The sequence below is a fragment of the Bubalus bubalis genome, chromosome 16, assembly GCF_019923935.1.
Source record: "Bubalus bubalis isolate 160015118507 breed Murrah chromosome 16, NDDB_SH_1, whole genome shotgun sequence".
NCBI lineage: Eukaryota > Metazoa > Chordata > Mammalia > Artiodactyla > Bovidae > Bubalus > Bubalus bubalis.
Genome location: NC_059172.1, coordinates 63,414,514 through 63,439,677, shown reverse-complemented (window position 1 = coordinate 63,439,677; position 25,164 = coordinate 63,414,514). Strand labels below are relative to the sequence as shown.

Below are 25,164 nucleotides of genomic sequence, written 5' to 3'. Positions count from 1 at the left end.
CCGACTGCAGTCTGCACACGGGTTGGGGTGCAGGGGGGGCGATGTTGCCACCGGCACTCACTGATAGACTCAGAGAGGGAGCCAGGCGAGGGTCTCTGCAACGGGAGGGGGAGCTCGGGCTCCCCCCGCCCCAGGACAAGCAAGCTGCAGGGCAAGGGGACACTGGCACTTACTCAGGATGGCGCGTCTCTGCAGAACACACACACTGTGACCCCCTGCCCGGACCAGACACACACACAGGCTACGGTCCCCCTCCCGATAGGAACCAGCTCAGTGCCCACAGGAGCTGGAGAACCCATTTGCTGAGGCATTTGGGGCACTCTCACTCACTCGGCACTTGTTTCAGTGCTGGACCCCAAGTGAAAGGGCAGTATTAAATCCCACTTTCTGGGGATTTCCCTGGCTGTTCAGTGGTTAAGACTCCATGTAGGGGGCACAGGGTTGATCCTTGGTCAGGAAACTAAGATCCCACTTACGTGAGGTGTGGCCAAATTAAAAGCGGAGAAAAAAAAAATCCTACTTTCTGGCAGCAAATTTAAGATTTGGTTTCACTCAGACCATTCCAGTTGAGCCATGCTACAGCACTGAGACAGCTCCCAAACTCAGGGGTCACCCTCTGGCCCTGGTGGGGGGCGGAGGGGGGGACCTGGAGGAGACAGCCAAGGGCGGAAAGAGAGCAGAGCCTGCCCACCAACCATCCTGCTGTCCCAGCACCACCTACAGGCAACTCAGTCCTGCTCCCAAATGGCTCTTAATCTCTGTCTGGCTACCCAAGAATTCAGTAACTGTTTCAGCTGCTTTTTTTTTTTTTCTTTTTCTGAAGGAAAGCACTCAATTTCAGCAACAATGTTTTGCAAACTTTACCCTTTCCCACCAAATTTCTCCATCCTCTTGATTTTGTGTTGCCAAAAACAACCCCAGTGTCCAGGGTACAGGCAAAAATAACAGCCCTGCCAGCAGAGACTGGCCGGAACTCTAGCCCCCAGTCAAACCCTTGACCTTCACAAGCAGAATCTTGGTTCTGTGGCCTTTATGAGCCAGAAGCTCAGTGCAAGGGGAAAGGGCAGCCTGAGCTCCAGACATGGGACCTCTGGGGTCTAAAGCTTGTCAAGAGTGCTCCCACCTCCAAAGCAAGGCAGCATCTGCAGTGCTCCTCACTAGAGTCCACCTCCATCACGGCCAGTCAGGGTCCCACCCAGGGTTCTGTTGACCATCTGTTCTTTTCTACTCCACTAGTTCTTAAACAGGTTTCACAGATGCCTCTGACATGCTGATAAAAGGCTCTGGATCCTCTTCTGAGCAACGAGCAAACATACATATACACAACTTGAGACAGACAATTTCAGGAGAGGAGTTGCTTCCCGGACCCACCGAGGCCCATTTGTGGGGCCAGAAGGGTTTCTAACCCCCGACTTAGAGCACCAGCATCTCTGTCTGCAACCCCTAATGCTCCTCAGTTACCCTTCTGGTAGTGGCTCAGTGGTAAAGAATCTGCCTGCAGTGCGGGAGACCTGGGTTCAACTCCTGGGTCAAGAAGATCCCCTGGAGGAGGAAATGGCAACCCACTCCAGTATTCTTGCCTAGAGAATCCCACGGACAGAGGAGCCTGGTGGGCTGCAGCCCACGGGGTCACAAAGAGTCGACGAAGCGACTCAGCAGCAGCAGGGCTCACGCTTCTGAGTGTTCCCACCCCTCCCTGGGTGGATCCCAAAAGCAAGAGTGCCCCCTGCTCTGCCCGCAGCCCCAGGCACCACGGGAGGAAGTTCTGGGCTTTGTGCACTGAACTCTGGGTACCACATCGCTACAAGACACGTGTCACCTGCACAGGCGCCAGCCACTCTGCCCTTTTCATTTGGTCCCAGTGATACCACTTCACAGAAATGACAGAACACGTGAAACTAACACAACATTGCAAATCAACGGGCGCATCTGGCACGTAACGTTCAGTCGTGTCTGACTCTCTGTGACCCCATGGACTGTACCCCTCCAGGCTCCTCTGTCCATGGGATTCTCCGGGCAAGAATTCTGGAGTGGACTGCCATTCCCTTCTCCAGAGGAGCTTTCCGAGCCAGGGATTGAACCCAGGTCTCCTGCATTGCAGGTAGATTCTTTACCGTTTGAGCTACAGGGAAGTCCTCTACACTCCAGTAAGAATCTTTTAAAAAATGAAATGACAGGGTGGAGCAGCTCTGGAGGGATAGGATATTGTTCATGGCTCATCCTTTGGAGGGTCCCTTGGGAGAAAGATGTGGGTCTCGACTGAAGCGAGGGGGATGTCACCTCAGACATCAGTGGCAGACAATTGAGGCCATGCCCCAAAGCCAGGTCAGCAGAGCGCGAAGCTGGCGCTCGCCTCCGGCCGCTCAACTGACATGCCTTTCTGCCCCAGGTGTGCCAGTCCTCTGGCCCAGCTGAGCTCCTCTGGACTGACAGTTGCAAATACCCTGAGGGAACACTGAAAGCTCCCTTTGTATAAATTTCCAGGGGACTTTCCTAGGTGCACTGACTCAGAGCTGGTCTGCAGCCCAGGAGAAGCCGGTGCCGAGCTGAGCCGCTGAGTGAGGAACTCGGGTGCAGGAGAGGGCATTGCCCAGGAGGGGCGGACACCCCGCTGCAGCTGCGGCCCTGCGAGCTGGTGGTGTGGAGAACTCAGGGAGTCTGGGCCCCAAGAAAGAGGTGTCGGGAATCCGGCCTGTCAGAGGGAGATGCTGTCGGCCTCCCTGTCGGGCAGGCTCTGAAAGCTTCTGACTCAGTCTTTCTCTTCATGCCCCAGAGATGAGGGAATAAACGGGGCCTGAGATACCAAAAGGGGGCCTGACTGGGAGCCCTGACCCTGAGGAGGAAGCGCGTCACCGCGCTGGGATCACCCACTGTTGGGGGGCGGGGGTGGGATGCAACTGAACTGAGGGAAAGCCCCCCAGGCCTCTCCCTGAAGCACGCCCCACTGTGGGACCCCGAGTTCACAGACCAGCCGGCGGCTCAGGTTCCAGTTCGGGGCCTACTAGAACTGTCCCCCGGTCACTAGAGAAGCCCTGATGTTCAGCAGGCTCCTGCGCCAGCCAAGAAGCTGGAGGAGACTCCAGGGACGAAAGGGCTGGGCAAGAAGGGCCCGGCCAGGAGCAAGTGTGGAAGAACGGGGTCCAGCCCCCCCGCCCACTCCCTGGAGCAGTCACTTGGCCACTAAGACCCTCCAGTCAGGTGGAATCTATCCATTCTCTGCCAGGGACAGCTTGGGAAGCAGCAAAGTTCCCCTGGCTGGGTCCTTGGCCCCTGGAACTATTCCCAGCCCTACTGCTAACCTGGGCAAATCACTGCAAAGGCTCATTATCCCAACGGTGACTCGGGAACACAGATGAGCTGACTCAACAACCGCTTTACTGTGGGCTTCAAGTGCAGCCTGGCCTAGCCCTGCCCTCCAACAAGGAAGCACTCAGAAGACTCCAAGATCCCTTCAATGGCTTGTCACTTCTACCTCTTGTTTCCATTTAACTCCTGATCATCCCAGCACTCAACATAGAAAATAGTTGTTTGGTGCCAATGAAATCTTGTCACAGATTTAAGGTGCCCTATTCCAAGCACCTGCTCCAGGTTAAGACCCAAGAACAGGACTTCCCTGGTGGCTCAGGGGTAAATAATCTGCCTGCCAATGCAGGAGACGTGGGCTTGATCCCTGGTCTGGGAAGATCCCACGTGCTGTGGAGCAACTAAGCTGGGCCTCACAACTTGCTGAGCCTGTGCTCTAGAGCCCGGGAACCGCGACTACTGAGCCCACAGGCCCCAGAAGCCGTGCCTCACAAGGGAAGCCACAGCAATGAGGTGCCCATGCACCGCAACGAAAAGTAACCTCCACTCGTCACAACTGGAGAAAAGCTCGTGCAGCAACCAAGACCCAGCACAGCCAAAAATATCTAAACAAATTAAAAAAAAAAAAAAAAATACAAAGAACCAAGAACTTCGCCTAGGATTTCTCCTTTCAGTGATGAATTCTAGGCATGGGTACCACAGATAAAAGAACAGCTGTGAGAATCCATGTCCCACCTAGAAGGCTTTTGTTCTGGATACAGGAGGGCTGGAGGGCCCGCAGTCTTTCTCGGCAGAGACGGCTGCTCAGTCCCCACCCCCGAGAGCAGTGTGGAGAGGCGGCAGGCCCTGAGGACACTGCTCTGTGGCGGTGGTCTGCTGCCCCCTCCCTGGGCTCTGATCTCCAGATTGGATGCAGGCCTCCTCTCATCATTCTGGGCTCAAGAGAACCAACCTCCTACCCTAAGGTTGGCTCTTCCTTGAGGAGCTCCTCTCCTTTAGACGTCCACAGCCGAGCTCCTCAGAACTGCCCTGGAGACCCTCAGGCAGCACCCAGGCCCCCCAACCTGCTCTCGGGAGAGAAAAAGACAGGACAAGCTGCCCCTCTCCTCCAGGAAGCAAGCTCCAAAGGGAGCCAAGATTCCCGAGCGGCAGGAGGGCCCCACCTCAAGCTGGCGAGAACTGCTGGTTTAAAACACAGAGGGAGACAGGTGCCAGAGGCAGAGGTCAGAGATCCTAGGGGCCCAAATGAATGACACGCTGAGCTTGGGGGAAATAAGGAGAACTGGAAAAACCAGAAGGAAAAACAAGGGTGGAAGAAAGAATGGGTGCAGAAGGGGCAATGTCAGTGGAGACGGGGTGGCCGGGCTCTGGCCAGCGTCTGCACGGCACAGGCTGTCGAGTCAGAGAGAGCACGACAGCAGGTTCGGGGGGGCCATGCCTGAGACCTCTACAGATGATGCTTCACTTGATCTGAGTCTCTGAACCTGGGCTCAGCGTGGAGCCTGACTGTCCCTCACAGCTGCTCCTTCCTGCAATAACAAGACTGACATCACTGTTGTCAGGGAAATGGTGTTTTGATTAAAATCATGTGACAGCTACTTCGCGATTCAATAAACAAATCCTCTGTTAACCCTCGCCTGACAGAGGACCGTCGGCAGCTCTGTCAGCAGACAGCAGCCACCAGGGGCCAGCCTGGGAGGCCCCGAGCAGGCACCCGTCAGCGCAGGAACTGGCCCTCGTCCCACGGGGCCATCCTGTCTTGGGTCAAGAGGCAGGCCAAGCCCCGGGTTGTCAAACAGTTCCCGCAGGGCCCAGAGGCCAGTGGACACTGGAGGCAGTTCCCAGGGCTCTCAGTAGCCGGGGCTCACCCCGACCCCGCCGGGGCAGATGGGCCAATCTTCTATGTGCCACCGACAGTGAGTGAGGGGTTAAGAACAATTTCTGGTTTGCAACTGGATGACTTCCTGGATCACTCACTTGGCTGCTGGCCCCTGACACACAGGGCTCTGCCTGGCAACAGCCAATTCCCTTTCCATCTCACCCCGAGTCCTTTTCCTTCAGTGAAACAGACTCAGGGAAGTTTCCCTGAGTCAGGACAGGGGGTTTTACTGGGCTGACTGATTTGGAGCCTCAGAAGCCGAGCACATCTGGGCCTCCAGTGCTGGAAAAGACACCCAGTAGACAGGACAGGGTTGGGGGAGGTTCTCGACCCGAGAAACAGAGCCACGAGCACCCACCACACAGGGCTGCTGCGAGGACGAAGGGAGATTCTGCTGGGAGCCTGCCAAGCTGTCTGCAGTTACCGAGTTTCGGGGTTCAGGACATGGCAGCAAATGCTGTTTCCCCAGCTTGTGGCCATCAGGGGCCGCCTACAGACCCGGCAAGTCTGCCACAGAGGGGTCGCCTCAACTAGTCCACGAGCAGATCACAGGCAAACCATGTGTTTAATGGCACAGTCAGTGGACCCTGAATGTGGAGGAAAATATAACTCCTTCCCAAGGAAGTCTGTGGCTTAGGCTTAAAAATGTGAAACTGTTGTTCAGATGTGGTAGTTTCCCTGAGGCCAAGTTCAGTGAAATAGAGGCAAGGACCAAAGGCTGCTGCGGCTGAGGGTGCCTTCAGCCCAGCCCTGCCTCCGGGGCGGGGCAGCCTCTGCAGGGAGAGCTGAGCCGCCGGCCCTGGGAGAGCGGTGCACACGGCAGGAAGGGGAGAACGTTCGAAGATGAGGTTGCAGCTCAGGGCCTGGGCCAGAGCAAAAGATTCTCATGGCCCCAGTTCATAAAACATGAAGGAGAGGGCATAAAGATTTGTAAGACAAACGTTTTGATGTTAGAACTGTCACCAAGCAAACGCACTGGAGTGGGTACAAAAATACCATTATCTTCCAGATAAACTAAACGCAGCCTGACATCAGCACGCGGCAGCCAGCCCCACTGTGCTGCTTTTCTGAAGGAGTCTGTAAGTCATACGTCACCCTCCGAACAAACAGCCCCAGGGCACTGGCTGGCACCAACTTCGCTGAACTTGAACTTGGCACACGTCCTTCAGAGTGGTGTCAAGGGGCGGGGTTGGGGGCGGGGGCGGTGCCTAATAAAACATTCAGACTGTTACCCAGTAAAATAGTAAATGGTTTTTTCCTCAAATGAAGTGACTACCTGAGATGAATTGTAGCAAGTAAGAACAGTCTCTTCTGGGAGGTGTGTAGAAACAGCCTGCTTCAATAAGCAACTCTTTACCAAACCACCTCTCCCCTCTGCGTTGGGGGCAGGGTGGCAGGGTGCTGGCAAGCCCACCCCACCCTTCAGAAGGCATTCCCACAATGAAGGTCAAGAAATATACGTAACATACCTAAAAACAGACTCCCCTGGTCCCCAGAACTCCGCCTGGAGTTCTCAGGGAGAGAGCTCAAAGCTCTGGCTTCGCCACCTCCGGCAGCAGCCCCAGGCCGCGCCGGCTGCCCTCCACCCACACACCTCAGCCCAGGCGACGAAGGGGCCCGGGCCTGCGGCGTGAGGGCACTTACCTTCCCTGTGTCCTCTCCAGGCCCTCTGGGCCTCAGGAAGTGGTTCTTGTCAGCCCCAGGGGCGCTGGGCTCTTCACTGTCCTTCACAGGAAAATCTAGCTTCCTCAGCCTTTGGGCCACCGCTAGAGACACAGACAGCAGACGGTAACAGACCCCGCCAGGCCGCGTCCCCAGGAGCTCCCCTGCACCTCCTCGCCACGGCCCTCAGGTGTGCCAGCCCTGCGATGGGGATGCACACAGGCCTCCAGGCACGGAGCTGGTCCACCCCTGCACCTGACTGAAGGTGCCTTTTCCTCAAGGGCCATGGGAAGAGCCACCCCACTGGGCCTAGGGTGCCAGCCGGGTGCTCCCCCACCTCTGGGTCACTGACAGTCTACAGAAGCCCAGCCAGACAGGAGCGACTTGGCTCCTTGCAAAACTGACGACGTCAATTTAAGACAACAACGCTGAAGAAAGAAATGACTTGGCTTTTCTGCCCAATGAGTAATTAAAATCTCTTCATCCTCCAGAAAGATTTCCATCTCAACTGAACATTATGTAATTTCCTGGGAAAAGCAGGCTCGTGGAGGCAAACGGGGAATAGTGAGACTATTCTGGGTACAAAAAAAGACTGGAGACATGTGAGTGAACGAGAAAGAAGAGCACGGAGCTGGATGGAAAACAGGAGTATGAGAGAATCCCAGAGAAGCAATTACATAACATCAGACCACAATCTCTTCATTGTTAACTAGAGAGAACAAGGTGACCGCTCCTTCCCCCTCCAGTCTGTAACCAGGCAGTGCTTAGAAAGGAGGCTTTAAGACCAGAAGGCCAGGAAGGAAAACAAGTGTCAGAGGAATTTAAGTGAAAGGCGAGAGACAAGCACCCAACTTGCTGGGCCACTCTGCCCCCTGCCATCCCCAGGGCAACGGGACCAGTGTGATTTCCTCAGGGAAGAACCAGATTTTTAACTCCATGACAACGCAGCGATTAACAACACTGCCAACAAGCCAGCGTTACCACAGCCCAACCATTGGGTCAGGAACGACACGTCTGATTCCCCTGGAGGTCCATGCAGTATCTTGACCGCTTGGAGAAGACCGCTCAAAGGTCAGGCTGCCGTCTCTGTTGATTCAGGACGTGCTGTCCAGCAAAGACCCCCAGGGCCTAGAATCATAGTGGCCAAGCGGCGGGATTTCTGTGACCTGAGGGCGCCAACGTGACTGGAAACAGTCACGTTGGAAACCATACATTAACCTGTTTATGCTTACGAAACCAAATGCACTTCAGGTTCGTATCTTCATGACAGCATAGACAGAGAAACAAGATCTTGTCTTTTAAACCTGTGAAAGTTAAACCCCACAACACTAAGGTGAATTCCACTCCTGATAAGACTTTTATTGGCATAACACTGTATACATGTCTCTGCTTCACTTTTCTAATCAAACAACTGCTGTAAACTGCCTAGGATGGGTATCTATGGCGGCGTTTATTCCAGGCGCTGTACAATCCAAATACAACTGCTGCCTAAGATGGGCACTGGGGAAGGGCCACATAAAAGCAGTGGAATTCTTTTATTGCATCAACAGGAGAATGAGAATAGTCTGGTACCTTGTTCCACACACACAACACAACAGAAGACAGGTTTTAGAAATTCACTGAACACATTTTTATTGAGCACCTACTATGTACACCAGACACTGACCCAGATGCTGGTGGTACAGATACAGCAGAAGACAAAACAAAAACCCCAGCCCTTACAGAGCTCCTGGAGCTTACATTCCTGTGAAACTAAGGCAAGAGAACTAATACATGGAGAAAAGGACAAGTTACGGGCCAAAGAACAGTTCCTCTGAAGAGTAACAAAATGGATCCCTATTGTTGAAGTCAGAAGAAACAATAAAGTCCCTACAGGGTGACCCAAAAACACAGGGCCCTGCTGAGCTCCCTGCCCCAAGCCTGAGAAAGAAAGGGTCACAGTCTCCCCTCTGCCACATCTAAGGGTGGAGGTCAATGCACAGTGCTCCCCAGCTGGGCCACAAGGCCAGTAAACAGTCTGTCCACAAACCAGAGGAAAGCAACAGTTGTGTAAATTCGTTTCAATCAAGACAACAGTCTCTCAAATATGAAATTCAATGAAGATGAGCATTAACTGCAGGTAATAAAAAAAAACAAAAAGAACCATGAAACAAACATTGTTTACAGCATAATAATTAATCATTTCTTCAGGGAAAGAAAAGATTTTTTTGCCTAAGAAAATATTTAATCCATAGCCCAGAAGTAATAAAATAGAAAATTACTATAAACTAGTTTGGCAGTTTGAAATGCACTCAGATAATTTTGATTTTAAATGTTCTGCTTTTCTAAGGTAAGACAAACTTTAAAGTATTTGGTCAAACTTGGTTTTCTGAAATGGTTTAATGTACAAAGCTTCCTAGAAGTCTCTGTGTCTTCACAAAACACAACAGGGCTCACTGGCTTTAAGAGACTATAAATGAAAGAAACTACCTGAAAACCAAAATGGAAACAAGCTGACTACAGCAAGACTCAGACTGAGCAAGATGCACTGAGAGAAAAATAAGCTACAATAAAACCTCATTAATTAAAAAGTCATTAGGGCAAGGCAAGTTTGATTAGGTGAAAATTGTTCATAAATTTAAAAGAAAAAATACTTAAATCCTCCATTAAATATGTGTGTATATCTATCAGGTATAAAGAGCAAATTCAATGTATCTAAATAAAGGTGTGGCTGGTATTTTAATATAATTGATGAGAGTGATTAGAAACTAGGCATATCAAGTGGGAAAAGGGTGCTTTTTAAAGAGCGTTTAAGTAGTTCAGAAACATCAGGCTTCCTTACATACAATTAATTTGCTTCAGCAAACCCTTCAGCTTTAAGTCATTATCAATTCCATGAGGAATTAATGAGGTTTTACTATAAAAGTAGAATAACATTTCAAATGATAAGATTCCAGCATCACCCATACCAAACAAATACTGAACCTTCCATTTGGAAAGCTATTCAATACAGCAAGAACCAAACATCCACACAGCTGGAAGCAGAACCAGGTAAGGAGCAGGAAATCCTCCGTGCTGTCCCACTGGTTCCTTTACTCATTAGAGATGCAACTGCAGTCTACAATCATACAATGGAACCACTGCTTACTCAGGGGCACTAAATTTTAAGCATCTCGGCAGGGAGAAAGAGGAGTATTTTTGAACGCAGTCACAGTGGGGAGCTGCGGAAATGGAGTTAGGTTTCAACACGACACATTAGGAGCAAGATGTATCTGCATTTCAGGTTTCTGAATGACATGATTACAGCCACAATCGAGCAAATAAAAACCACAACAACAAACACATGAACCCTGAGCATCCACATTCCTCTTTCGCGTGAGGCACTGACATGGACCATCATTATCCAAGAGAATATGGCTTTCACTACAGTTAAATCTCAGTGTGTCTCCCAAGTGGAGTGCTTATAAAATAAGTTATTCTAAACCATGTACATTTAACTTTGGAATGGAGACACACAGATACATGTAAACATCCAAAGAATCACTCTGTTCCATGTCTGGGTCCAAAACCCGTCCAGGCTTGGTGGAATATTAAACAGGCTGGGACCTGATTAAACAATGACGATGCAGGAGCCCAGACAGTGCTAAATAAATCATTAGGAAACAGTCAAGAAATGACTGTGCCAAGTATCAGAAATTGGTCACAAACAATAAGAACAGTTTAAATTATCCCAACAAGGAAGACAAGTGAAAAACAATGCCATTTCATCTTTAGAAAGAATCAAGTCACTGAAATTTGATTTCTTGTAAGTTGCTGCCACTTGCTCGGATGAGGTCTTGAAGGTTTTCCATTTTTTTTCTCTCCACCCATTTCAAGAACACATTGACTAGAAGTCTGTGATAAGAATTTAGTAAAGTCTTCCCCCTCGTTCCTCGTTATGCCAGTGCAAGCACTAGAAAATTCCAAACAAAATCAAGTTAGTGGTACAGAAAGTACATGAACTATGTATGCGAATATTCAGCCCAACAACAATGATCCCAAAGTGCAAGACTAAGAGCTTCTCACAGTGGTCAGCTTCTTTACTGTCAGGCTAATCCAAAGTTAAAACTTTAAAAACTGATTAAAATCCAAACAAAACACTGTTCTTACCAGTAAGAATCATTTCCCTACCCAGCCCTTAGATATGGAATTGAGAAAATGGCCTGCCTGGTGGTGGGCCAAGAAGGTTCTACTCAAAGACGAGACGGAGCTCACCACCCCCAGGCCCAGGTACTCATCGCCTGGCCCACTTAACACCACTCACATCCCGTGAGCCCAAGCCAAAGCTGGAAGGCAGAAACAGACATACCACTTATGGCTTCCTGTGCAAAATACTTGACATCCATGTCTTCATCTTGGCCTAGCTTCTGTAGTACCGGCTTAACCTCCTCCTGCAAAGCACTAAAATCCAACAGTATCATTTGTGAAAGGCAGTCTTCTGAGCCAGAGAAATGCTTTATGGTATGTAATATATATTATACTCTATGGTAATTTTCACAGTTTAAAATTTTTTTAATATTTTAAAACACCTATAATATTAACTTGTACTAAATAATTTCTCTAAGTCTCTGCAGAATTACCTTTGGACAATGGTCTACACATGTATAGAGCTTAAATATAAAGAGCAGACACCCTCAAAATTGGTTGTTGAATTACTTTATTATTTTCTTTAACCTAAACCACATCTTAGGTGATGTGAAAATCACCAAATCTAGTTATAGCTATTTCTGCCTACATGGGGTGAAAATTTAAATCTACTTTTTAAAAAAGAATATTAAAAATCTTACTCGGTATCTAGAATTGGTCCAATTTTCTGTAGAGATTTGGCCACATTGAAACGGACATTTGCTACTTGGTCTCCTGCCATTCTCAATACAATCGGCAGCATTTGCTTAGTGGTTATTTCCTGACCACAGGCTTCAGACAGTGCCTTGAAAAAGAAATAAGACAGCACATTAAAAAACACCTTTTTTAAAAAAAGTATCCCCAAATCTAAAGAGATAAGAAAGTAACTGGCCACCAGAAAATGTTTCTAGTGTGAGCATGTGATGAAAGATAAAATGCAGAACAGAATCCCAGAATTAGACCAGAATTCAAAACTGACTTGACTATAGAGTTTTACACAAATTTAAAAACTGACAGTTTTCTCTCATCTCCTAAATATCCAACTTAATCAGTAGTAAGATATAGTCCAAACAGAGGACAACATATTCAGGATTCAGAAATACGGTCCTAAATAACTGGTTTAACACCAGAGCTTAACAAAACAGCTACGTAATACTTACATTAATGCAGAATAAAGTGGTCATTCTATGCAAGTAATTGGGATCATTCGCCATTACTAACACTTTGGGAACGATGGTATTTTGTGCCCACTCTGTACCAAACTTCTGAACTAGTTTCATGAGGTTACTGGTGGCAGCTTCCCGGATGGCATACACTGCAGAAGAGGTGAAGAAGATATTGTCGTGCTGCTCACATCACGAGCATAACCTAGTTTACTTTTCCTTACGCCATTGTCAAAGGTGGGCCAAAAATAAAACTCTGTAAACACTCCAAATTTAGTCAGACTGCAATGGCAAGCATGCTCAGCTATGACTTCTAATATGCTGATGTGGTCTGACTATAGTTTCAAAATGTCCAAGGAAAAGGGAAGTAAGAAGCTCATTACAGGCATCATTAATTAGCAAATATGAGTGCCAACTATGTGCTATGTCACAGAAAGAATGCATAAGTTACTTGCCCCCAAAGACCACATACTCAAGCACAGAAGTGAAAAATAATGCGTTCTGAGAAGTCGTGGGGTCTAAGACGCATTATAATAAAGCATGCAATAGTAAAGACCCTGAGGGCTGTAGGAGTTTAGAGGACAGAGAACAGGGAGGTCTGGGAAGGCTGTGGGAAATACAGGCCTTGTACTGGGCCTTAAAAATTATGGAGGATTTGTCTAAGTGGAGAGAAGAGGGGAGGAATTCCTAGAAAGGACAAAAAAAGTTACCCAGGGCACAAAGGAAAAAACTGAAATCTGTGAGACTGTAAGGCTGAACAGTTAGGGTGGAGCCAGACCGAGCTTCATGAAAGCTAAATTTAGACTGTAAGGGAACCAATGATGGGTTTTTAAAGCAAAGATGTGGCCGTATAACCAATGTGGTATTTTAGCAAGATTATGCCAGCAGCAGCAAGAACAGCTGAGAGAACGACAGCGAGGAGGCTATTCAGAGGCCACTGTCGTCTACACAACAGCAAATAAAAACTTGAGACTGACTTGCCTTTTTTCCCCTTAAAAATGTTTCTGTTGAGGCAACACGTCAAATGCCTTCTGTGAATATACCTGCCTGCTTTAATCTCGTAATTCCCTACAAGGTCATTTAGCAAAGACATCATAAATCTAGATAATAAAGGCCTGAGCCACAATCTTCTCAACAACTAGTTACTACATACAGCGGCCAACGAAGACAGGTGCGGCAACGCTTCATCTTACACGTCCAATACACTCAAAATTTGGCCTTAGGTAACAGGGGAGAGGTCATTACTGACTCCTTCTTCTACCCCTCCATCCAGGTGCGCCCAAGGCTCCCGGCTGACAGCTGGGGAGTGACAGGCACCCAGGCCACAGCTCTGAGCCCGGACAGCTGACACACAGCTCCCAGCCAGGAAACGGCCGCTTCTTCCCAGGCCACAGAGCCTCTCGGGCGCCACCACTGGTGAGCACAGGCCAGACACTTTAACAAGGGGCTAGATTATTACCAACATGCAACCTGACCAGAGCATGTGGGAGAGGCAACCTGCCAGCAATATTCAGCAGCACTCTCGAAGGAACACGCTCAAGTCACCTGTTCCACTCGTAACAAAAACTCCCTCCCTTCACCAGCAGTCTTTGTTTTGAGCACACCGTCCCCCACCAACTTCTTCCCATCTGTGTCTTCTCCCCTCATTGTTTTTTTATTTGCTTGAAATTCTTCTCATCCTAATGCCATTGCCATAGGGAAGCGATCTCACTGCCAGAGTAACCAGAGACGAGAGCTCGGCCTTGACCCAGACCTTAACTGCACTCAACTCCACTTGGCCAGACGCCTACTATGTTCTTGGCTCCTCTCAATTCTGCTGTGAAAAGAATGCAAACAAACCACTCCACGGTTCTGCCTCTCCTCTCTGCTTGTTTTGTCTCTCTCCCTCTTTGTTCCCTCTCCCCGCAAGGTCTGGCTGATGTGCAATGTTCCTCTGAATTTCTAACACACTCTATATGTGGTTATTACTAACTTTGGTACTTTTTCCTTCCTCCTATAAAAAATAAATTCCCCTTCTAAATTCCTCTCTCTGATCAACACTATCCACTCAACCATGGGAAAAGAGGGTAAGTGATACTGTCTTGCTTCTAGTTCTCTGTACTTTTTCACAAAATCCTCTTAGTACTTTAATAAGCAAAAAAAGTTTCTAAAAATTTAACAGATCACTGATCACTACATGGCAGTTATCTAAAATGCAAAACAAAACCTCCAACAATTTCAGAGCTGACATTTCATTGGTTCAAAGAATGCTTGCAAAGGCCACTTAAGTATGCTGCTGCAGAAAAAGACACAAGGGTCTCTTCTGCTCCTAAACTGGAAGACAAAAAATCAGAGAAAAAAGAAAGCATTAATTAACCTGCATTGACAGGTGAATTCTATATAGAAAAGATGTCAGGAATTCAATTCTTTGTGGAACATCAGGATTTTAAAAGTATGTCAAAATTAAGTGTAGAATACTAGCTTTCAAAGAAAGTATGGACCAATCTGCTGGGACTCACTAACATTAATATTTATCAGAAATAATATGAACACTTTATTTCTAAAAAGAGAAGACTATCTTTCCTATGATTTCACCAAACCTTAGTTTCATCTAAGAAAAAAAATGAAGCCTTACAGAGACAACTTTAGAGGACACGAAAAAGAGAAATAAAATCTTTGCAATCTAGTTTGAAAACAATGAGATTATCTACATTTACATGTCTTTACGAAATTTACGTTTTTTGAACCTCTCCTCTTCACTTTTTTAACCATATGATCCAACTGGCAACCCACTCCAGTAGTCTTGCCTGGAAAAATCCATGGATGGAGGAGCCTAGTAGGCTACAGTCCACGGAGTCGCAAAGAGTCGGACAAGACTGAGCGACTTCACTTTCACTTTCTTCAAAAAAAATCAGTTTGACAAGGACTGACATCTTGCAATGTGCGATGCTTCATCCGGGACGTCAGCATTTCTGTCCACTGATTCAGCTTCAGTTCAGCACAGTTATTTAACACCCACTACGCCAAGTCCTGTGCTTTACGCTGGAGGTATTCTTTTAAATCACTCAGGAGAGCTGGGTTTTTTCTTTTCGTTTGCTTGTTTTGACCCTTAAAACCACCTACCTGCAGAAGCAGACACAATATCCCCACTACTCCCAAAGGAGGGTCTCAGAGGCACCCTCAGAGATATGCTAAAGTATATAATAAGGTGCTGTGGAACTGAAGCAAGATACCCATCATAAGCACCAAAATATGGAACCAAAGCTCCCAGGACATTGTAAGTGCTCAGGGCCCTCATCTGCACAGATCTCAGACCACACGGGAGCTGCCAGGTCTGGACAGGAGGCTGACACTGGACCTCACTGGTACAGAGAGGTCCTCTCCAACCCATCACTGCCCAGCAGACAAGCAGACATCCAGACCTGAAACCTTGTTCAAAAGTCAACTGCTAACAAGTGAACATATCAAGTAGTTTTATATAAAACATCAACTGTGTATTTTGATAAGCAGCAGTTTCAGCTTTTATTTTTTAACACAGTATGTGGCACTAGAGGAAAAAGATTCTGTGATTGCTGAAATGAGTTATGCTATAAATGCACAGAAAAGATAGCGAGCCTCTCACCCAAACCAGAAACCGGGGCCCTCTCTATCCTAGGGGACAGGCGATGTCTTCCTTCCACGCCCTGACACCTTTGTTGCACCACTGCACACCTGCTTCTCTATGTCACCTCAGAGAAGCCCACGAGCCATTTCTTCCCCCAGGTCTTTCTTCTGACTCCAACCCCTACCCAACTCAGTCTACAGTGGCTGAAGACACAAAGATGGCAAAAGACGGTGGAACAGAAGAACTCTGAATAAGAAAGGAATGAGTATATGTATGAAAGAGGAAGGTTAAAAATAATATAATGGAAAGAGTGAGAAACAGAACAAAGAGATTGGTCAATGAAGAAAATAAAGTTTAAGATAGAAAAATTGGTAGAAAATAGGAATATCAAACTTTTGATCAGAACAAGCTAACTGGACTTTAATGAAAGACTGTCTTCATCACTACACTGGTAAAACAAAATATGGTCAGATTAGCGTTCCTTTCTGAAAAGGAAATACACAAACAAAATGGGATATATGCAAAAACACAGGACTCCCATTAACTTATTTACTTACCATGGTCCACAAGCCAGGCCATACATAAAGAATTCAGCTTTTCATCAAAGAAATCCACACCCTATGGATACAGAAGATTCCATTAATACATGTCTCCAAAGTTTAAAAATCAAGGTCTATTTATATTACACCAAAGTGACCTAAAAGCTAAAAAAATCACTTATTACCAAATAAGCTGAATTCATGGACCAGCCAGAAAAAAGAATACCATGAGGTCTGATTTACAAACTATAAAACTACTTTATTGGATAGAAATCATAAAGAAAAGGTAAATGAGATGGCCCAGGGACTGCTAAGTGGGAGAGAAGAGAGTGGCCCGGAACCAGACACTACACTGCAGAAAGAACGCAGCATGGACAGTCTGCCAAAAGATCTCTATGGAATATCTGTGAAAATCAGCCATCAGGAAAATACCAGTCAGAAATACTAATAATTCTCAAAATTTTCCCTTTTTGGTTAATATCTTTTTTTTTTTTTTGGTTAATATCTTAATAAATCCTTAAGGATAAAGAACTTGACATGAAGAAATAGACTCCTCCCTAATTAAAGAGAGCACCCTGGGATCCATGGGAGAAAGCAGAGAGAGAATAAGCAGGCACAAGACTACAGGTGAGGTGGACCCATCCCAGTTCTCCCCATCAACGGTGGCCACACCAGCACAGGCCGCAGACAAGCTCCTCAAGCTGGTTTACACAGACCTAGCACCGTGGACTTCACATCGTGTGGGAGATGGCCGTGAACTATGCCTTCCCCGCACCTCTCTCTTGATGCCTACATGTTCACACTCTTTAGCTTCTTTGGAACCTAAGAAGTTTCTGACCAGTGACCATATATTTTAAATAAAGAAATGTTATACAAATGCTTTCAAAATATAATAAAATGGCTTCATAATAATCGGTTATGAACCGGCTTTAGCATACATTTGGATTACTATGTCTGCTCTCAAAGATTTATTTTTCATTTCAGGTCATGGATTTCTTTGAGTCCTAATTAACTTTTATTTCCTGATTCTTGTGGTTTAGTCTTACATTTACTCATTATGGTCCATAAACCAGGCCATACATAAAGTCTTGAAGGAATTTTATAAACTGACTACCTGAAATAAAAGTCTTTATGGATTTTTAAAAAAAAATAAACTATATAATACTAACAGATGCTGAAACTGTATAACAAAATGCTTCTGACTGATGCATGCCACCCCTGCTAGACAAGCATGAAGTAAAGTCACCAAGTGTCTGTTTCCAAGGAACAGAGTTTGGTAAAAGAAACGGTACTGAAATCCACCCTCCCTTCTGGACAGTTACTTCAACCTTCAGCAAGCCAGTTAACCACTGCTGCTTTCCACTCTGAGTCATGACAGCCAACACTCAGGAACAGAAGACGACACTCAGTACTTGGGAATGGCAGGACAACTCTGGGAGACAGTGGAGGACAGAGGAGCCTGGCGTGCTGCAGTCTGTGGCCACAAAGAGTCGGACACAACTTAGCAACTGAACAGCAGCAACAGTGGGGAAAAAACCGAGAGGATGCCTTTGACCCCATTAGGTATCCTCTACTTTTTGAAAGTTCACTTTATATCACTTCACTTTTACAAAAGAGCTGTAAAAGAGTACATGTCTTCATTAACTGAAAGAAATCTAAATTGCATTTCTCCTTTAACGAAAAATGGTGAAAACAGTATTCAGTGTTCGTTTTGCAACAAGCCAATGAACCCTTAGACAGGCAGCAGCAAGCGTGGCACAGCCAAGCTCCTTCCCTGAGCACTGCACTCAACATCTCATTTCAGCATCAGGCGCCACTGCTCCAAACTGTCTGTGGGCATCTGTGCTTTCTCTAGATCTAGTTCATGTATCTGTTAGCAGGATGTGTCCTAAGGTAACTGCTTCTTTGCTTTACACCACCTTAAGCTTGCAAAAGCGCTCTTAGGGATGCTCTACTTTCAGACAGCGGGGAAACCTGAACACTGCTCTCTCTGGCATCTATTATGGAGAATGGGACACTTTAAGTTTTACAAAACATGATCCCACAGACATGCACAAGACACATTTCATAAACTAAGTACACCAAAACAACAATACAAATTCAGTAGTCCAAGAAAAGAAAAAATAAATCTCATATGCTATGATATGAAAGGAACAGAAGTGAAAGAGGAGAAACAAATTGCAGTAATACTGGCTATAAACTGACACATTATGCGCTTTCTCAAAAACTAGTCAAGTATTCATTTCTCTCAACAATCAACAAATGTTAGGTGCCTGATTAATGCCAGGCACCATGGGAGGCACTGGAAATAAAACACTGAACACAGCCCTGCCCAAAAAGATATCAGTTGTCTATCTCCTCATCTACATTTTAAGAGTTAATAGTGACGTGCAACCACCATGATGAGGGCACATCAAACTCAGAACTGACTAGGGCACCTACTGTAAAAGAAAGGAAAGGATGTGGCTATAAAACCCAACACTGAAATTTTAATTAACTTGTTATCAATAAAACTATGCATAAATCTCAAATAGTAACAGATAATGTGATAATACAAACTCTGGCCAAAATATTAGCATTATAAACTTCAACACTCCTTTTTCATATGGGGAGTCCTCAACTCCCTTTAACCAGAATGCAAGAAAAGTGGTAACCAGAGACAGTTGCTCAGAGTACAGGCAGAGAGGGAGGCTTCCCTGAGCAAAAGTCAAATCTCGAAACCATACTCCCCTTTCTTCTCAGATAAATATTCCTTAAGTCACAGAGTCATTAAGTATCACAAAATCTACGTGACATATACCAGGAAATTATATATTCTTCTACGGCTTTGCTTTCCAGATGGTGGGGAGGTGAAATGTGTTTTTATAATACCTTTTTGTTAGATACAAATGCACTGATGAAAATGAAAACCATTCTACAGGCAACTGACAGAGACCATACTTTCTCATGCATCGAAATGAACATAACCACACGAGCCATGTGGGCCTCCTGCTGGCCCTGGTGAGTCTACTTCACTATGTGATGCTATCCTTGAGCTCACACGATGCCCACACTCACCAGCTGGCCTGCCAGCAGTGGCATATACTCGATGATGGCCAGCCGGACCCTCCACTTAGCATCTTCAGCCAGCTCCACTATGGCAGGAAGGAGTGACTGAGAGAGCTGCCGGATTCCAATCACTTCATTTACACAATCCAAATTGGAGATGATATTCAAACGAACTTCAGGACACTGCAAATACACAAGAGCAGAAAAAGCACATATAAAGATCAAGTTCTCGATCGATATTCTCCTACCACCATGATGAGCAAATAAATTTTAAAATGAGAAAGTTACTTGGGTGAAAAAACTATTGTCTTGGAAGACATACTTAATACCGAGTACACAAATAATTCAAAGTGCATAATTTAGTTGACTTAAAACTCTCAATGAAAAGTCTATAGAAATGTAAAGAGCACATAAGCTATGAAATCAAATTACATGTATTCAAATCCCATATCGACCACAGCTGAGACTTCAGGTAGGTTATTTTACCTCTGTGCCTCACCTTCTTCATCTGTAAAATGGGAGTAATAGTTAAGACCAACCCCCAAAAATAAGATTGCTGTGAAAATTACACATAATAATAACACATGCAAAGCACTGATGATCACGCCTGGCAAACAGGGTAATTTTTATAATATTATATCTAAATTTAAATGAGACTTTTCAAATAAAGACCCATTAAGTTTAAAGAGAAGAAAAAAACAATGAATATAATCAGGAATTAGGCAGAGAAGATGGACAGACATTTTTACATCTGTATCAGTGGCCCATTTTCTCGGGAACTTGTAACTCCATGCCCAAATACCATCAATGGTTTAAAATAAGTTACTTTTTCAGTGACACCCCAAACAAAAATCAAACCAAATCACCGACTATCAAAAGACAACAAAATTTATAGCCAGACTCACCTCATCCTTTAACTGAGCTAAAAAGAGAGGTAGAAGATGTTCAATGGTATTCTCTTTGCCCAAAATGGTAGACAATCCCATAATTACAGACGCTAGAGCCGACTTGACATGTTGATTTGTATCAGATACTAATTCCTAGAATAAGTCAAAATTAAAAGCCTTTAGTTTTTTTGAAAGACAACAGAAACTTCCATATGATTTCCCAAGGAATTTTAAAAGACATTACTCTTTCAATACTGATTAGTCAATAAAGTTTCCTCAGACCATCTGTCAGATAAAATAAACCTATGCAAAAAAGAGCATTTTGTACTTACAAAATAGTAGTAAGTAATAAACAAGAGTGTCACACATTAATATAACTGTCCCATTCATCCCTGGTCCACGTTTAAACCCAAAGAGCTTTAAGGTAATACAAACAAAAATTGAGGTCAGGGTTACCTTCACAAAGATAAACTAAAGTGAAACAAAAAATAAACTAAAGTTAGGTTTACCTTTATATAGGGCAGAATCTGATTCATAATTATGGTCTCTCTACCTTCCACAGGCAAGTTCTCACAAAGTTCTAAAATATATAAAGAGAAAGAAAAAAAAAAATGTTTATGTAGAGCCATTTACAAGGAGCCAAATGAAGAAATTTAACCAGATTTATCAAGTTTCAAGTTAAATCAAATCATACGTTTAAGCAAATAAGTTCCAAGGAAGAAAAATGGCTACTTTTAAATGCACTTTTTGGTCAATCTATATGCCACTGTGTACCACACCAATCCAATCTGGATTGGATTTTTTTTTTTTTAAACAGAAGCTATTTGGTTTTAAATATATAAGGGAGTAGCTTTATGTGACAATGTTAACATTTCAACACATTAAAATCATCTCTATTTATCTGAAAACATAATCTAAGACAAAAAAATATTACAAAATTCACTGACATAAAAAAATGCACCCAAGTGATCTAGTTACAACATAAACTGACACCTTAACCTTTTACTTTATGGGCAGCAGCTGCTCGGACTTCAGCTTCACAGTCTTTGAGTAGGTTCTGAAAAGCGGGGATGAGGTCATTTAGGGCGATTTTGGGACCCACAGCTTTCTGGAGCTATAAAAGAATTTGTACAGGTTTTAATGTACTCTAATCAAAATAACTTAACAAGCACAGTGCAATCTTCAAGTATAGACAGTCCCCAACTTATGATCGTTCAACTTAAGATTCTTCAACTTTAGGATGTTGTGAAAGCAATAGACGTTGCCTAGAAGCCAAATCTCACGTTTTGAATTTTGATCCTTTCCTGGGCTAGTGCTATGTAGCACCACCCGCCGTGATGCTGGGCAGAGCGGGGAGGCCAGAGCTTCCTGTCAGCCATGGAATCACAAGGGGGAACAGCCGATACACTTAAAACCACTCTGTTTTTCATTTTAAGTACCAGTAGTGAATAAATTACATGAGCTATTGCACATTTTATTATAAAACAGGTTTTCTGTTAGAGTATTCTGCCTAACTGTAGGCTAATGCAAGTGTTCTTTAAAAGTTTAAAGTAGGCGAGGCTAAGCTATACTGTTCAGCAGGTTAGGTCCATTAAATGCACTTTCAACTGCAATGGGTTTCTCAGGACATAACCTCATCATGAGTCTAGAAGGTCTATGTATATTTTTGCCTCAAGCACTTCCAATTCAGAAACTTTTAGTTATGACAGCAAATCTGTGGGCTTCTGGGGGGTTTCTTCCTTTTAGTACTTAAAAAATGTCAGCGCACTAATTTTACCTCTGAAAATTTGTCAGCTACCATATAGCGAACTCGCCAAGATTTATCTTCTGCTGCTTGTCGAAGTGTAGGCATCACCAAAGCCTCAATGTCCTCCTGAGACAGTAACTGGGCGATACTGACGCAGGCTTCCACAGCTAGCAGGCGCACTGAATCCTAATGAACAAAATTCCTTTCTGTTAGTCAGACAGTATTTTCTGAGAGCCATGAGGCAGTGTGTGGTTGCGGTAGTGCTTGGGTGTCCTTAAAAAAAAAAAACCACATTATAAGCAGTTCATGTCTTTATGTCTTGAAATAGCTGTTCCCTTTGCCTGAAATAGCAGGCATGTCAAAGCCATAAAGGCAGAAATGACCGTTCTCTGAGTGAACAGCAAAGTTAACGACGTTGGTTAGAATACAGACTTTTTCCTAAGGAAAATGAAATAAAAACATAAAGATTATGTGAAAAAAGAACATTTTAATGATGTCTCTAAATCCTCACTCTTAAGAAGCTGAGCAATAAAAATGAAAACCATGCTTGTACCAGTTGTTTATAGAAGATCAGAACAGAGGAAGAGAAAGGGGGTACGGGTAGGCGAGTTACTTAGGAAGCTCAGTTTTCAAAACACTCAGTTTAGGATGGCAATAATGCGAGTTTAGGCATGAGATAATGACTCGGAAAAATACACAGAAAAACAAAATTTTTAAGTAATTTTTAAAAAACATTAAATTTAAATGCTGATGATCAAGGACAGAATAACTTTTGAGATAGCCAACCCTAGAAAACCCAGCAGAAAAAATTAGAAAGTTAAGGGATTAATGAACTCAACTTCCCAAATGTAAACTGCCAAGTATCAACCTAGTATCTATATATCCTTTGTAAAAGTAGTAATATACAAATAGACAGATCAGTGAAAAATTAGGAATTGAGACTATAGATTGGGGAATCATATTAGTAGGAAGTGAAAATATATAAACATCTGAGCCCCCAGATGAAACGTCAAAAACTCTAAGAGTATGTAACATACTTACACGTGTGTATCTGTGCACACGCATGCACACAAGAGGCAACAGTGCCTCCAACTTTCCAAATATTATAAATTTTAAAAATTACAGATCAACAATACCTACTACACGCCCAAGACACTCACTACTCTATCTAAATGAACAGGCTAAAAAAGGCAGAACTGTACCTTTGGTAGTGGTCATACAGCTATTTTCAGATTCCAGAAACTATGCTGAATCAAGGAGCTACTATCACCGATGTAAATACATACCCATCAATACTTTCTCAACTAATCAACTACTTTTCTCTCAGAACTCCTGATTTTCTTCCCTGTATCTGCTACTCCCAGAATCTTCTCCATCTTAGCAGTGACAGCAGTATCCACCCAGTTTCTCAAGTAAAATCAAGAAACCTTGATATGCCTCTTCCCTTCTTCCAATTCAATCACAGTTCTACGGACTACCTCCAAACCGATCACAGATTCTTTCCATCTTCACCATGCCACCCTAGTTCACCACTGTCTCTTGTCAGGATTATTGTGAAAGTCTCCTAAGTTGTCTTGTTCTTATTCTCACCCTCCACCTTACAATTTAGTTTTCCACCTAGAAGCCAGAACAATCTTTTAAAACTTTAAATGACATCAAATTACATCCCTGATTAAAATCTTGGTGTGTTCTCATTACACCTAGAAAAGAAAACCCAAACTCAACACCCTGTTTATAGGTCCCCCACAATCTGGGCCCTGATTACCTTATCCAAATTCCTATCAGAGTCCTTTTCACCCACTATGTTCCAACCACAGGATCTTTATATATACTAAATGTCCCCTCCTCTCGGAATTCTCTTTTCCTAGAGCTCTGACACACTAGGAAAGGGCGTGGCTGGCATTTTTTTGTTCAAGTTTCAGTTTATGCCACCTCTTCATGGCCCTTCTCTGACTAACCAGTCTAAAAGAATGCCTATAATCACGCCCCACCACTATGTTACCCTACCCGATTTCCATCAGTTTTTACATTTATTTGGCTGCACTGGGGTCTTGGTTGCAGCATGTAGGATCTTTTGATACAGTGCACCAACTCTCTAGTTGTAGCACAAGGGCTTGGCAGTTGTAGCATGAAGGCTTAGCTGCTTCACAGCTGATCCAAGCATGTTGGATCTTAGTTCCTTGACCAAGGATCACATCTATGTCCCCTGAATTACAAGGCAGGTTCCCAACCACCAGGGAAGTCCCCCTCCATCATCGTTTTGATCCCTAATATTTTGTTTATCTGTTTATTGTGCTTTCTTTCATTAAAATATAAACTGCGTGACAGCATGGTCCCTCATGTAACACTGAAAGCCAGCATGAAGAACAGTGCCTGATTCACAGAAGGTTCTCAATAAATATTTTCTCAACGAATGACTAAGAAAGGAGCAGCAATTCTATTAGTGGTCACAGTGAACATACACACACGTATGTTACAACTAAACAAATAATTCTTTCAGCCTCCATTGCTGTTAATACCACAACCAGACATGCCTCTTGATGAAAAGCAGCCTCCATCTAACAAAGTGATCTTATTGCCCCAAAATATCAAACCAGCTCTCATTAAGCCTCTAGATCAGGGCCGAGGCAAATACTGGCCAAATACGGAAAGCAGCTAGTTTCTGTAAATAGCATTTTCCTGGAACAGCACCATGCCCGTTAGTTTGCATACTGCAGTGTGTGACACCCAACAGCAGAGCTCTGTAGTTAGAACAGAGACTGCCCGGTCCACAAAGCCTAAAACACTTACTATTGGGCCCTTTACAGAAAAAATTCACAAATCTCCACTCTAGATTCAACTACCAATTTTGCAGGACAAAAGAAAACACTGAGTTAAACCATGGGAAATGTAATCAACACAATCTCAAATGAGGATTCTAAACCTGTGCTCTCCAACGTGACAGCCAGTAGCCTACTTACTACCTACTTCTGAGTACCTGGAATGTAACTAGCACCACACACTCTAATGGTAGTTACTCTGGATATACTGGGTTAAAAAATACATTATTGAAATCAATTTCACCTGCTTTTCACTTTGTAAACTATGGCTACTGTGAAACTTAACAGGTAGCTTACATTGTATTTCTGTTGAACAGTGTTGTTTTAAACCATACTTTATGAATAGTAAAAATGCAAAGAAAAGTAAGGAGGGGGTTACCACAAAAATCAA

General features: G+C 44.6%; 1 protein-coding gene across 2 annotated transcripts in view; it reads right to left on the bottom strand.

Moving 5' to 3' along the window:
* Positions 1 to 25,164, bottom strand: part of PPP2R1B (protein phosphatase 2 scaffold subunit Abeta) — a 34,285-nt gene that overhangs the window by 2,299 nt on the left and 6,822 nt on the right. The window contains exons 6-15 of one of the 2 annotated variants that reach the window (XM_006065266.4): positions 21,985 to 22,140; positions 21,207 to 21,321; positions 20,717 to 20,787; positions 20,226 to 20,360; positions 19,330 to 19,503; positions 16,291 to 16,351; positions 12,148 to 12,302; positions 11,650 to 11,792; positions 11,172 to 11,263; positions 6,827 to 6,948 (exon numbers count right to left, since the gene is read on the bottom strand). In XM_006065266.4, coding sequence (XP_006065328.1) covers positions 6,827 to 6,948; positions 11,172 to 11,263; positions 11,650 to 11,792; positions 12,148 to 12,302; positions 16,291 to 16,351; positions 19,330 to 19,503; positions 20,226 to 20,360; positions 20,717 to 20,787; positions 21,207 to 21,321; positions 21,985 to 22,140 — 1,224 coding nt within the window. Of the gene's footprint in view, positions 1 to 6,826; positions 6,949 to 8,450; positions 10,776 to 11,171; positions 11,264 to 11,649; positions 11,793 to 12,147; positions 12,303 to 16,290; positions 16,352 to 19,329; positions 19,504 to 20,225; positions 20,361 to 20,716; positions 20,788 to 21,206; positions 21,322 to 21,984; positions 22,141 to 25,164 lie in introns of those variants that run through there. The other variant, XM_006065267.4, reaches the window with a different exon arrangement.